The sequence below is a fragment of the Aricia agestis genome, chromosome 8 (assembly GCF_905147365.1).
Source record: "Aricia agestis chromosome 8, ilAriAges1.1, whole genome shotgun sequence".
NCBI classification, from domain to species: Eukaryota; Metazoa; Arthropoda; class Insecta; order Lepidoptera; family Lycaenidae; genus Aricia; species Aricia agestis.
Window position 1 is genome coordinate 18,540,141 of NC_056413.1, and position 13,565 is coordinate 18,553,705.

At 36.9% G+C, this 13,565-nt stretch overlaps 2 protein-coding genes across 2 annotated transcripts; both read left to right on the top strand.

Annotated features, from left to right (window-relative positions):
* The first annotated feature begins 2,613 nt into the window (after positions 1-2,613).
* Positions 2,614-4,981, top strand: LOC121729621 (ubiquitin carboxyl-terminal hydrolase MINDY-3 homolog). Its single transcript, XM_042118191.1, has 2 exons — positions 2,614-2,798; positions 2,940-4,981. The coding sequence occupies exon 2, from the start codon at positions 3,025-3,027 to the stop codon at positions 4,321-4,323; it is 1,299 nt and encodes a 432-aa protein (XP_041974125.1). The 5' UTR covers positions 2,614-2,798; positions 2,940-3,024; the 3' UTR covers positions 4,324-4,981.
* A 7,041-nt stretch (positions 4,982-12,022) lies between these two features.
* On the top strand, positions 12,023-13,448 carry LOC121729727 (U11/U12 small nuclear ribonucleoprotein 35 kDa protein-like). Its single transcript, XM_042118335.1, has 3 exons — positions 12,023-12,174; positions 12,266-12,396; positions 13,049-13,448. The coding sequence occupies exons 1-3, from the start codon at positions 12,087-12,089 to the stop codon at positions 13,391-13,393; spliced, it is 564 nt and encodes a 187-aa protein (XP_041974269.1). The 5' UTR covers positions 12,023-12,086; the 3' UTR covers positions 13,394-13,448.
* The last annotated feature ends 117 nt before the right edge of the window (positions 13,449-13,565 follow it).

Sequence of the window (13,565 nt, forward strand, 5' to 3'; positions counted from 1 at the left end):
ACTATAACAAAATATATGTTGGGCCTACGTTGGGTATTTGTACAGATGTCCTGTAGGCTAGACAACCAAAAGCCACAGTAGGGCCTTCGTTGGCAGGTTATCACCAATCACAGTTGGGAAAATAAAACAAAATATATGTTGGGCCTATGTTGGGTATTTGTACATATGTGTTGTAGGCTACACAACCAAAAACACTTAAAGGGCCTTCGTTGGCAGATTGTTGAATTTCACTGTTGGCAGCAGAACGTAAAATCAATGTTGGGCCTATGTTGGGTATTTGTACATATGTGTTGTAGGCTACACAACAGAAAGCCACAGTAGGGCCTTCGTTGACTGGTTGTCACCAATCACTGTTGGAAAACTATAACAAAATATATGTTGGGCCTATGTTGGGTATTTGTACAGATGTCCTGTAGGCTACACAACCAAAAGCCACAGTAGGGCCTTCGTTGGCAGGTTATCACCAATCACTGTTGGGAAAATAATACAAAATATATGTTGGGCCTATGTTGGGTATTTGTACAGATGTCCTGTAGGCTACACAACCAAAAGCCACAGTAGGGCCTTCGTTGACTGGTTGTCACCAATCACTGTTGGAAAACTATAACAAAATATATGTTGGGCCTATGTTGGGTATTTGTACAGATGTCCTGTAGGCTACACAACCAAAAGCCGCAGTAGGGCCTTCGTTGGCAGGTTATCACCAATCACAGTTGGGAAAATAAAATAAAATATATGTTGGGCCTATGGTGGGTATTTGTACAGATGTCCTGTAGGCTACACAACCAAAAGCCACAGTAGGGCCTTCGTTGGCCTGTTGTCACCAATCACTGTTGGAAAACTATAACAAAATATATGTTGGGCCTATGTTGGGTATTTGTACAGATGTCCTGTAGGCTAGACAACCAAAAGCCACAGTAGGGCCTTCGTTGGCAGGTTATCACCAATCACAGTTGGGAAAATAAAACAAAATATATGTTGGGCCTATGTTGGGTATTTGTACATATGTGTTGTAGGCTACACAACAGAAAGCCACAGTAGGGCCTTCGTTGACTGGTTGTCACCAATCACTGTTGGAAAACTATAACAAAGTATATGTTGGGCCTATGTTGGGTATTTGTACAGATGTCCTGTAGGCTACACAACCAAAAGCCACAGTAGGGCCTTCGTTGGCAGGTTATCACCAATCACTGTTGGGAAAATAATACAAAATATATGTTGGGCCTATGTTGGGTATTTGTACATATGTATTGTAGGCTACACAACCAAAAAGACTTAAAGGGCCTTCGTTGGCAGATTGTTGAATTTCACTGTTGGCAGCAGAACGTAAAATCAATGTTGGGCCTATGTTGAGTACTTGTATAGATGTTCTGTAGACTACACAACCAAAAGCCACTGTAGGGCCTTCGTTGGCAGGTTATCACCAATCACTGTTGGGAAAATAAAACAAAATATTTGTTGGGCCTATGTTGGGTATTTGTACATATGTGTTGTAGGCTACACAACCAAAAACACTTAAAGGGCCTTCGTTGGCAGATTGTTGAATTTCACTGTTGGCAGCAGAACGTAAAATCAATGTTGGGTCTATGTTGAGTATTTGTATAGATGTTCTGTAGGCTACACAACAAAAAGCCGCAGTAGGGCCTTCGTTGGCATTTTACTGTTGGCGGCGGAACGTAAAATTTATGTTGGGCCATTGTTGGCTCTTCGTTCGGAATTTTAGTGTAGGAATTTACGATTGGCTTTTTGTAGGCCCTTTGTTGGGATTTTCTCACACCATTCCCCGACAGTTTACCAACCGTTGGCAATCGTTGGCCAACGGAGTGTGCTACTAGGGAAATCTGTATTAAAGTCAATTTATATCATATATCTATATATTAAGTCTATGATTTATATTATGTTATAAGATCTGGAATCCATTCGTAGGTAATTTTTTAAGTCTGCTGGTTCCAAGTAGTTCAGAAAGTTCATAATTCATAATTTTACGTGGAGCAAAAATTCTTTCAACCATCTTTTTCGCCTTTTATTTATTTAGTCTATGATTTATATTATGTTATAAGATCTGGAATACATTCGTAGGTAATTTTTTAAGTCTGCTGGTTCCAAGTAGTTCAGAAAGTTCATAATTCATAATTTTACGTGGAGCAAAAATTCTTTCAACCATCTTTTTCGCCTTTTATTTATTTTTATTTTCATTGAGCCAACAGCTAAGCCTATGAGAAGACCAATTTTTTGTTCTTTGATAGAACTGGAGCCATTAGGAAGACGTCTGACCAAAATGATAACTGATTTAGTCACTAAATTAGGACAAGTGGAATAAGAAGGGAACTAATTAGTCTCCTATGTAGGATCCTAGTTAGGACTTCTATATAGGACAAGTGGAATAAGCGCTTAACTTGTATTTAATATGATTTATTAACATATTGTATGTGCAATTTGTGCATAGGTTTAATTCCAATATTTCTAAGCAATTATTTGTACTATAAATAATTATAATGTAACGACTGCTTTACAAAATTATTATTTAAAACATTAAATTTCTAACCAGTTAAGTTGTCCGTGAATCGGATCGCAATGACATGAAAATAAATGTAAAATGTTGCTATTTTTTATTTTAAAAAAATATGGCAGCCATTAATGTCGTAAGCTTTTCTTTTCGTAGAATACTAGAAAAGCTGATATTATAACTTTATTTTTAGTAAAGGATGCCATCGAAGTGACTAGATTTGTTGACTTAATACGAAAAATATAAATTGTTAAAACAAATGTTTTAAACTCACATGACCTTCATATTTTCAGTAAGTAATAACTACGTGGTTATATTCTTTTTGTTATACAATTTGCTTTTATGCTCTATTTCCTACATTTAGAAAGGTTGAAATAGTTAACCTATAAAATTTTTGAAAACAATGATCTAATCGCTTTATTCCTATTTTTAGATGGTGTAAACTATGCACAGACGCTGAACAGCTATTTCGAAGGCAAAAATCCCTCGAGCATATTACTCATACGACTAGAGATAACATGAGCGCTGGCACAACGAGCTTAGCAAGCGAGCTAGCCAGCACGCGTCGCCTGTTGTGGGGTGCTAACGTCAAGGAAGATGTGTTCCGACGGTGGGCGCAGGGTTTCCACTTCAGTCCCGACGAACCGAGCGCTCTCATCCAGCAGGAGGGAGGGCCGTGTGCCGCGATTGCGCCCGTACAGGGTTTCCTCCTTAAAATTTTGTTATCCGAGACTCCTGGACATAGTCTTCAAGATTTGACATCGGAGAAGTGCAATTCCCTACTTGTGAGGGCAGTGTGTACAATTTTAAGCCAGTGTTTAGTTCCCAAATACAATATTGCCGTTTGTCGCAAAACTGATACGGAAGCAGAGTCGAGCTCCGGTCTCAATGTCAGTGCAGAAGAACAGGCTTTTAACGCCATTGACAGTTTTCACAGAAGAATTGAGGTGCATTCCTTTCAGACGATATCCGAAGTGGAAACATTTTATACAAGGAATATTCGTATACTCAAAGATAAATATGGTGTTCTACTGTTGTTATATAGTGTTATTCTAAGCAAGGGAGTGCAAGCTGTTGAGGCGGAGCTGTCTGAGCTGTCCGATCCTCTGATACACTCGACTTACGGTTACGGATCACAGGGGCTCATTAATCTAATGCTAACTGGCAGAGCAGTCGCACATGTCTGGGACCACGATCAGGTAGTGGGAGGACTGCGGCTCAGAGGAATCGAAAAACAAAATGATATAGGTTTCCTTACCATAATGGAACACATGCAATACTGCACTGTCGGTTCTTTCTACAAAAATCCAAAGCATCCGGTATGGGTCCTAGCATCTGAAACTCATTTGACTGTACTTTTTTCTACTGAGAGAAGGCTCGCTGCCCCTGAAACAGTTGGAGAATCCGCTGAGAGGATATTCCGATCCTTTGACCCTGAAGGAAACAATTTTATCCCGTCTGCTGCTCTGCAGGACGTTCTGTGTGCTGCTGAATTGGTTAGTGAACCAGAGTATGTAGAATTGATGAGACGAAAGTTAGATTCTGAAAATTTAGGTATTATACTGTTAAGTGCATTTATGGATGAATTCTTTCCGGGTTGTGAGCGTGGTGCCCCAGACACATTCACCCTGCACCACTACAACGGACTCTCGCGCAGTAACCCCGGCGGTCGTGTCGTGTACAGCACGGGCCGGGCGGCGCTGCTGGAGTGCCCCATGCGGGCCGCCACCACGGACCCTATGTTAACGTGTCTACAGACAAAGTGGCCCAGTATCGATGTGGTATGGGATGAGGGCCAGTCCCCCTCCCTGAACTAGCACTCGCTGACTCTGTGCTCCCGATGAATACTGTGACAGTGATACAAGTTGAAATGTATTTTTAAATATGTTGCAAAAATTCCATTACTTTATTGTAATAATTTATGTATAGAAATTGTATTGAGGATATTGAGACCTGCATCGTTAGTAATTTACATGGGCAGCTATTTTACATACACTGGGATCTGACTAATTGGTGTTGTACACAAACACTTGGGATAATTTCTTATATTTCCACATTCTTTTTCTGGCTTATTTTGATATACTTGAGTATAATTAATATTTGTATACTAGATTTATAACATGATACATTTCTTACTAGTGAAACCCAATTATTAACCACAACACATTATTTAGTTTGAAGAAAGAGCCTGAAAAGGCAAACAAAATAATATTATTGCAGTAATTTCCATAGAATATAAACCATCTTTGCGCACCTAACAACATTATTGTTATATTATTTTAATGTTTTATATTGTTAAAATTAAAAGTAGAAAGGGTTCTGTAAAATATTATTCTATAAAAAAAATCCATGAGTAGGAATTCAAATCATTGAACTGTGTGAATTTTATAAAAGTGAACTTGAGCTTAATGAAAACTGTTGAGAGAAATGACTAGGAAAGCCATGTGATAAATTTTATGCAAGTACCCATTGACATTGATAATTTATTTGATAATATCCATTGATAATATCAACTACCTGTTTTTTTTGTGATTCAGGACATGAGTACACGTAGGTGGCATGAAGAGGGTAACAAACATTTTACAACATAACTTATCCATTTTATCATCTAGCTAAACAGAATCCACATTTTTATATTATATATTTTTATATTTTAAATAATTTTCCGGGTCCTAAAGCCTCCATTTATGAAAAAAGTCAGTTTTTAAAATCTTAGTTAACTTCTTCGTCCAGTCACATCTTCAATTATTATTTGATTTTAATTTAACTCTGTTGCTACAGCCTACACATAAAACTCAATGGTTTGTTAGCTTTATACTTCATCTGTAGGCATTTCTGAGACAATATCAAGGTTTGGTTTACAATAGGTAGTACTTTCAGTCTTTCACTACTTCAAGACAGAAGACAAAACTGCATATTGAATGTCAAAATTCATAAGAACTGATAGGAACTTGCAATTTTTCTGGCTTAAGAATGTTAATTGGAATCTATTTAAACAGCAATAAAATTCACTGAGCTAGCCATTAAAGAAGAAGAAGAAAATAAAATTGGTTTCTTAAATTTTTATACACAAACAATGTGTAAGTACCTATTATAAAATGGCTGTGGGAGAAATTAATTTGATTAGTATAGAACTAATAACTTTCTTTACAAGTATATAATTTTGGAGCAACAAAGCATTTATATTGTGAAAAATGTGGTTCATTGTCGTGTGAACGGTGAATCCGTGAAAACTATAGCAATACGAGGACTAGTTTCGATGTATCTTAGGGCTTTACATTTTATATATATTTTAAAAGCACACAAATAATTGTAACATTTTAAAAATTATATCTCATTCATATTGATTCCCTTTTTTTGACTTGATTGTTTCAGCAGCAATAATAAATGTGGGCTTATTTTTATTTGAGACATTTATATTTATATTTGGTATTCGGTTAAGAAAATTTTTATAAACAAAGTATTTGTGATTATACTCTACTCGGGCTAACTTGTCGCTAGCGGTCATTGACTCCCTGTCAAAAACTTGTCATTTTCCATATATACCATGATTGACAATGAAGTGTCAGATATTGTTTATCGTGGTTTTATATGGAAAATGACAAGTTTTTGACAGGGAGTCAACGACCGCTAGCGACAAGCTAGCCCGAGTGGAGTATAATATTTTGTACAATATGGACAAATTATGTATTGTTTGTCAAGTAGTAATACTGCAACATGACAACAGCTGATATGTTGACTATGTAATAATAGTATGCTCATGTCAAGACATGACTTGAAAATAATTTTAAAAATAACAGTTACAACTTGAACGTCATGCTTTTCGATTCACTATATGAGTTTAATTTTTAGATTTGTTATGTAACATATTAGTTGGAACTGTGGTCTCCGAGGATGATGGTCCATAATCTCATAATAAAACAAAAGAAGTTGCAAATTTTTTTATTGTTCTACCTATTTATAATCGCTTTCTTCACTTATTTTTTTAAATAAGTATAATCTAGGACAGCTGTCCACAACCCGCAGGCCGCATTTTATTTGTGGCCCGCGGGATTGTCACTTGAGCAATGTCAGGGGCAATAACATTTTTAACTAGCGACTTCATGTTAAAAACCATATGAAATAAGGGGGCGAAGTGCGCAAGTGCTGTTTCACGCCGGTTTAATGTGAGAACGTGGTATTTCTCCGGTCGAGCCGGCCCATTCGTGCCGAAGCATGGCTCTCCCGCGTCGTTTTTTCACCCTAAAAAATGTTTGCTACGGCCCGCGAAACCAAAACAAAGACGTCATGTTTTTAGCCCATAATTATGAAAAAAAGGTTGGGGACCACGGATCTAGGATCATAATATTTTATAGATCATAACTAAAGCTGGCATGTTCACAGTACCCACACTTAAGCAATTTCACCATACAGTAGGTATATCTATATCTATACTAATATTATAAATGCGAAAGTATCTCTGTCTGTCTGTCTGTCTGTCTCGCTTTCACTCCAAAACTACTGAACCAATAGTAATGAAATTTTGTACACAGATAGTCTAAAGCCTGAGAAAGGACATAGGCTACTTTTTAACTGGAAAAAGGGGTTGTAAGGGGGTGAAAATGCGTAAATTTGGTCAAATTAACTTAGTTCCAAAAACTCAAAACAGGTGGCGCCAAGAGTCCCCTAGATCGCGCTATTGCTTGCTCATGCGTATTTCTATAAGAGGTGGTACCATGTTGAGCTGATTTTCGATTCTTTCGATTGTTATACACGTTATTAACTAATAACTCACCTACCAACTTAGATATCAAATTAAAAAAAAACAGCGCCAAAACTACTGAACCGATTGTAATGAAATTTTGTACACAGATAGTCTAAAGCCTGAGAAAGGACATAGGCTACTTCTTACTGGAAAAGGGGTTGTAAGGGGGTGTATAAGTGTAAATTTGTTCAAATTAAGTTAGTTCCAAAAACTGGAACAGATGGCGCCAAGAGTCGCCTAGATCGCGTTATCGCTTGCTCATTTATGTATATTTAGATTGTTAAACATGTTATTAATTAACTCACGTACCAACATAGATATCAGAAACAACAGTCTACCAATAATAAATACTAAATAGTTTGTGGGTATTGGACAAAGCTAAAGTTGTGTAATGCATTATGCAGCTAAGTTGTGTAACGCTAAATAAGCTTTAGGTATAAAAAAGTTTAATTAAAAAAAAACATTATGTGCACACTACACGGCTGTTTTGGGTATTTTGATTTAAGGGGTACCAGGGTTTTAAAAAGCTTTTGACACCAATTTTATTGACACCGCGCGCTATGAACTGAAGTCCACGCGGACGAAGTCGCGGGCAACAGCTAGTTTAAAAATAAATGTTTTTATACTTATAAAAACTCTAGACTTGGTGACTCGCACAGAGTACTTTATTATATTCTGGTGACTTGTGCTGATTTGTTACATCACGCTTTATTTATAAACAGTAGCAAAAGAAAAACAATAATTAATGTCCTCTTCACGCTTATAGGATAGACCGCGCGCGAGGGAGACGGGCAGACTTTTCGCCGCGCTCTTATTCACAGACGTCAGACACTACACAAGCGCAATGTGTAAATGTGTTGATCGTGATTCGTGCCAGCTTTAGTTAAGGGGAGGTTATTCCTAAATTAGCAGGTCGTCTGTCTGTCGTGAATTTGGAATAACCTAGCCTTAAGTGACCACCATCTACTAGCTATATAGTTAGTTCATGGATATCAAAAAAATATAATAGTTGGGGACGGGAAGAGGGGATTTCGGGACAAGCTCGAAAGCGTTTCTCAGACAGCTTGTTTATAGGCTTCCGACATGTGTCTAGTTATCATGGTAGGTATAGAAATCAGATTTCTCATGTGGTGGCCGGTGGGTTAAAAAAAATTTTTTGAATATTGAAATGTCATCGGATCTGTCAGATTTAGATAGGGGTGTACCCATTGACTTTTATAAGTAGACTCGGCATAATTGTCTCTACCAAATCAAAATACTGTGGCCGGTCCGCCATTTTATGTTCCGGTTCTCCGAGGTACATAAACTGTCAAAGTGTCGTATTATAGGGATGTCGAAATTGAAAGAAAATATCGATATATCGATACATCGATATTTGAAAAAATATCAATATCGGTCTCGATATATCGCGAAAAAAATAGGCACTTGAAATGTTCACAAAATACTCAGTTGTATACATACTTTAATAATAATAATAATTGATGGTAAAATTAAAATAAACTGTAAACACTTCGTGCGCGAGTACAACTAGTATTTGTCCGATTTTTTGGTAATTTTTGCCCGATATCAATAATGGCAACTTAAATAATAATTAATAAACTTAAAATAAATTAAATAGTTTTATTAAAATTAAGGAGGCTCCTATATAAAAAAAAAACATATTTGCCTATTTTGTCTCTATGTACTATAATACATAGGACAAAATAGGCAAAAATAATATTTTTTTTATATAATATAAAAAAAATCATTTTTGATATCAATATAATATATAATATAACAGGTCGCTCACTTATAACATGTTAGTTTATCGATGTCCTCGACAAATATCAACCGAGTGTCCCATCACTATAGACCGCCATGTTTAGTTCTTGGCAATATGGCGCCGGCCACACTTTTTTGTAGTTATGTCGCCTCTATCTGTTTCCTTATTCATTGGGTGTACCCCAAAGAAGCTTCCTTAAAAAGCACTGAGGACATTTTAAAATATAAAAAAAAATAAAGCTTATTAATGCTTTGTTCAAACTTCAAAGTTCAAACTTACGCGACCAAGCGACTGCGAAGCGGGAGCGTCAAGTTGTCAAATGGTTTTAAAAAAGAAGTCTAGTTATGTACACTTCAAAACCATTGACTTTTGTAAAGTTCAAAACACATATTTGACAACTTGACGCACCCGCTTCGCAGTCGCTTGGTCGTGTAGGTTTGAACAAAGCATTATATTTTCCTAAGTAAGCTTCGCAGATATTTTATTTTGCACTAAACTAAATTATTTAGTCCTTGTTGTCTAAAATATATTAAAATAATAATAATATATCGATAATTTACCTAAATAAGCAATTTTCTGAATATATTTTCTTTTTCAAAACTTATGGCTGCAGTTTCTGAACCCACCGTTAATATAAAAAAGCTGTTATTATTTTTTTATCAGTTTTACTTTACTTTTACCTAATGTAAAAAACCTACTAGGTCTCCATCATCCATGACTACACAAATAGCACCTTCCCCTCCCCTATGATGGATATAATTTACAATTTTTGCCTAGATTCTAGATGCTATCCCCAAGTGTCCGCAACTCGCGGGCACTTAGGGATCCGCCCCACACCGGAATGGCAGCGGCGCGGCGAGGACTTTCATTGCGGCTCTTCACGATGGGCCAGCGTAGTGGGCCATCACGATGGCCCAGCGTGTGGAGGATGTAGTGGCGTAGGATGGCCGATGGCGCCAGCGCTGGCCGTGGAATGACGGCGGTGTCGGTTTTTCGGCCGCACATCAAAGGATGATGGCACAGCGATGGCGGTACGTCTCTACACGTTGGCGATACGACAGTCGGTGCCTGACCGCGGTCGAGTGAGGACGTCGTAATTCGTATTACAATTTACGATTTTCATTCAAAATGACGAGTACTTAGTCTCATAATGAATGAAACTATATTAATATGATAAAGCCGAAAGTTTGTATGGATGTTTGTTACTTTTGTTACTCTTTTACTCAAAACTACTGAACGGATGTTAATTAAACTTTACAATAATTATTATAGCTTTTACATTATATATGTACATAACTCCTGACTCTTTAAAGTTACAATTTTGGGAGTTTCGGCGTTGTTTTAAGAACGGAAGGCATATTATGCTATTATTACATTCATCATTGACATCATCATCACTACCATAAACCATTATTTTAATTTTAGTCTCGAAATAATTATCGTAGAATTTAAGAGAAGGTTCATATTAGGAGGGAGGTGATACGAAGTTCACCGGGTCATCTGGTGAAGTCATAAATTATTAAAAATGCGCGTTTTGCATTGCCGCAATGGCTAATGCTTACACGTCCATCTTGAACGACGTTTAGATCACAACTGAACAAGGCCATCGTGTGGAGGCGTTGCGACCATTGCATAGCCATCGCATGCGCCATTCGATCGCCCAGCGCTGGCCCATCTTGAAGAGGGGCCATCAGTGTCACATTATGATTTTAATTAATTATATGGCCCCTCTTATTTATTATGAGACCACATACTCGTCATTTTGAATGAAATTCGTAAATTGTAATACGAATTACGACGTCCTCACTCGACCGCGGTCAGGCACCGACTGTCGTATCGCCAACGTGTAGAGACGTACCGCCATCGCTGGGCCATCATCCTTTGATGAGCGGCCGAAAAACCGTTACCGCCGCCATTCCACGGCCAGCGCTGGCGCCATCGGCCATCCTACGCTACTACGTCCTCCACACGCTGGGCCATCGTGATGGCCCACTACGCTGGCCCATCGTGAAGAGCCACAATTAAACTTTATCTTCATTATTGTATGTACGGTGGCCGTAGACTTCTCAAGCGATGCGATGAATTACAATAATGAAGATAAAGTTTAAAATCATATGACACTGAATGTGCTCGCCACGCCGCGCCGCTGCCAGAGTAGACAGAATTATAGAGTATGCCGACTTATAACGTTTATAATCCTAGTGAAACCCGACGAATTTGACAGATATTGAAACCTGTCCGTCTCTTTGCAGTCGAACTACTGGTCGTTACGTCTATTGTGCCGCTGCCATTCCGGTTTGGCGCGGCCTTTAAACATTATAAAATTCACGCCTACCGGCAAATTAATGTAAAGTCGTTGTAAAATCGCAAACTTTTTTCCACTTTAAAACCGTTATTTTTTGAGAAGGTTATTTTTTAACCCTAAATATTTTTGTTTCGGCCCGCGACACCAAACAACATTTTTGTGGCCCGTATGAAAAATAAGGTTGGGGACCACTGTTCTAAAGTTTGACTACATATAAAATTAAAGCTCTCAGTTTTATGAAGCAGCTGATATTTCTGGTAACCTAAGAGTTATGAATACGACCTAATGTGACGGGGTTCATTTAGCATAAAATTTTTCACAAGTTGCTGCTTACGAATAAGTAGTAGATTGTGATTAATTGTGAAACAGGGTCTCTGATTTTTTATTTGTCGGATAGTTAACATTGCTTCAATGATGGTGGAATCCGAATCTCATGATCTCAATGGCTATCTCATTAGGTATATACAAATTAAAGATAGATTGTTATGTAGCATTAGATACACTTTGGATTTTGGAACTTGATGAATGATAATATTATAATTTATAATTTTTTATTTCAAAAATTCTATTATTCCGCCTTTTTCTGGACACTGCCTGGTAAACGCTGTGTACCGTACTCCGATGGTAATTGGTACGGTTCTCCGCACTTGAAAAAAAAGATAAAATGTCAAAGTTCAAAGATAATTACAAATAAAATAACCTCAACATTAACCATTACATTAACTGAAAATATTAATATATTAAGTTATTTTGATTGTGTTGGTAAAGTATGCATGATACATCGTATGATAATGAGGACAACTTCAGAAAATATGCTGCGAAAGTTTATGATCCAATAAAAATTGGTTCCATAGATGGTAAGTACCGTATCTAATAAGTTTTACCAACATTTATTGAACAAAGTACATATCTTTACTTCTTAATCATAAAAATTACTTTGTATTTTAGGTACTGATACGGAACCTCACGACAGAGGAATTCTGAGAGCGTTAAGTTCGGAATATGTACCAAACAAACTGGTGAAGGGTGACCCACACCATACCATTTTCGTTGCCAGACTCAATCCAAGAACGACTCAGGTAAGTTGTTATAGACAGGATCAATATATTTTATTTAAATAATATGATTTGATACGATTTTAATTTGATTTGATTACATAGTATATATTTTAATGACTAGATGACGCCCGCAACTCCGTTGCGCCAAAACTCGTTTATCGCACGGAACCGTACATTTTTCTGTGACAAAAAGTATCCTATGTACTTTCCCGGTACTCAAAGTATCTACATAACAAATTTCAGCTTAATCAGTTCAGCAGTTTGCTGTTTGGGCATGAAACTTTAACAGACAGACAGGCGGACACACTTTCGCATTAAATAATAGTAGTATATAAGTATGGACATAGATTTAATGTATATTCTTTGTCCAAGTCATCACCTAACAGTATTATAAAATATAATGGATGAAGCTAGTGTATGTGTGCTTATATGTGTGTTATAAATTCTTGATGCAAACACTATTAAATAGGAATCTGCTAGCAAATTGTGTCTTCAAAATTTGGTATGGTATTGACTTATTTTAACTTATATACTAGTTAACAAATTTATTCATCTATAGCTCTAGTAGGTATATAATATACAATTTAGTATATATTTTTGTACCTACTAGAGTCTAGACTCTACAGCTAAAGATGAATTTTGGTAAAATAATTATTAAATTTTCTTATTTCAGGAGACAATAGTCAAGGAATTTTCAAAATTTGGAAAAATAGTGCACTGTCGTTTAGTTAAAGATATAGTAACGGGCAAATCAAAGCAGTATGCATTTGTAGAGTTTGAAAAAACATCAGCAGCTGACAGGGCTTTTTACGACATGCATAAGGAATATATTGACAATACAGAAGTTATTGTTGAGAAGGAAGCAGAGAGAAGACTGCAGGGCTGGAAACCGAGAAGACTGGGGGGTGGATTCGGGGGAAGAAAAGAGTCAGGGCAACTGAGGTTTGGTTGCAGAGACAGACCATTTCGAAAACCTATTATTGTTCCCAAAAATCTAGAGAGACGAGATCAAAAATAGACCTTAATAACATTTATTTATTCTTAACATAAACTTTAACTTTAGTGTAGTCTAGTAAGTTTTTCCTTTTTGTGTTGAAAATTTTGATAATAAAAGTAGGTGTATATTTCATTGCCTTGGTGACATTAAAAGTAAGATTATTTTATGGCTTTAAAAATTATGATGGCCATGC

Coding starts and splice junctions, on each gene's coding strand:
- LOC121729727 (XM_042118335.1), top strand. CDS start 12,087: ATGCATGATACATCGTATGATAATGAGGACAACTTCAGAAAATATGCT. Junction 12,175..12,265: donor AAAAATTGGTTCCATAGATG/GTAAGTACCGTA, acceptor TTTGTATTTTAG/GTACTGATACGGAACCTCAC. Junction 12,397..13,048: donor TCAATCCAAGAACGACTCAG/GTAAGTTGTTAT, acceptor TTCTTATTTCAG/GAGACAATAGTCAAGGAATT.
- LOC121729621 (XM_042118191.1), top strand. CDS start 3,025: ATGAGCGCTGGCACAACGAGCTTAGCAAGCGAGCTAGCCAGCACGCGT.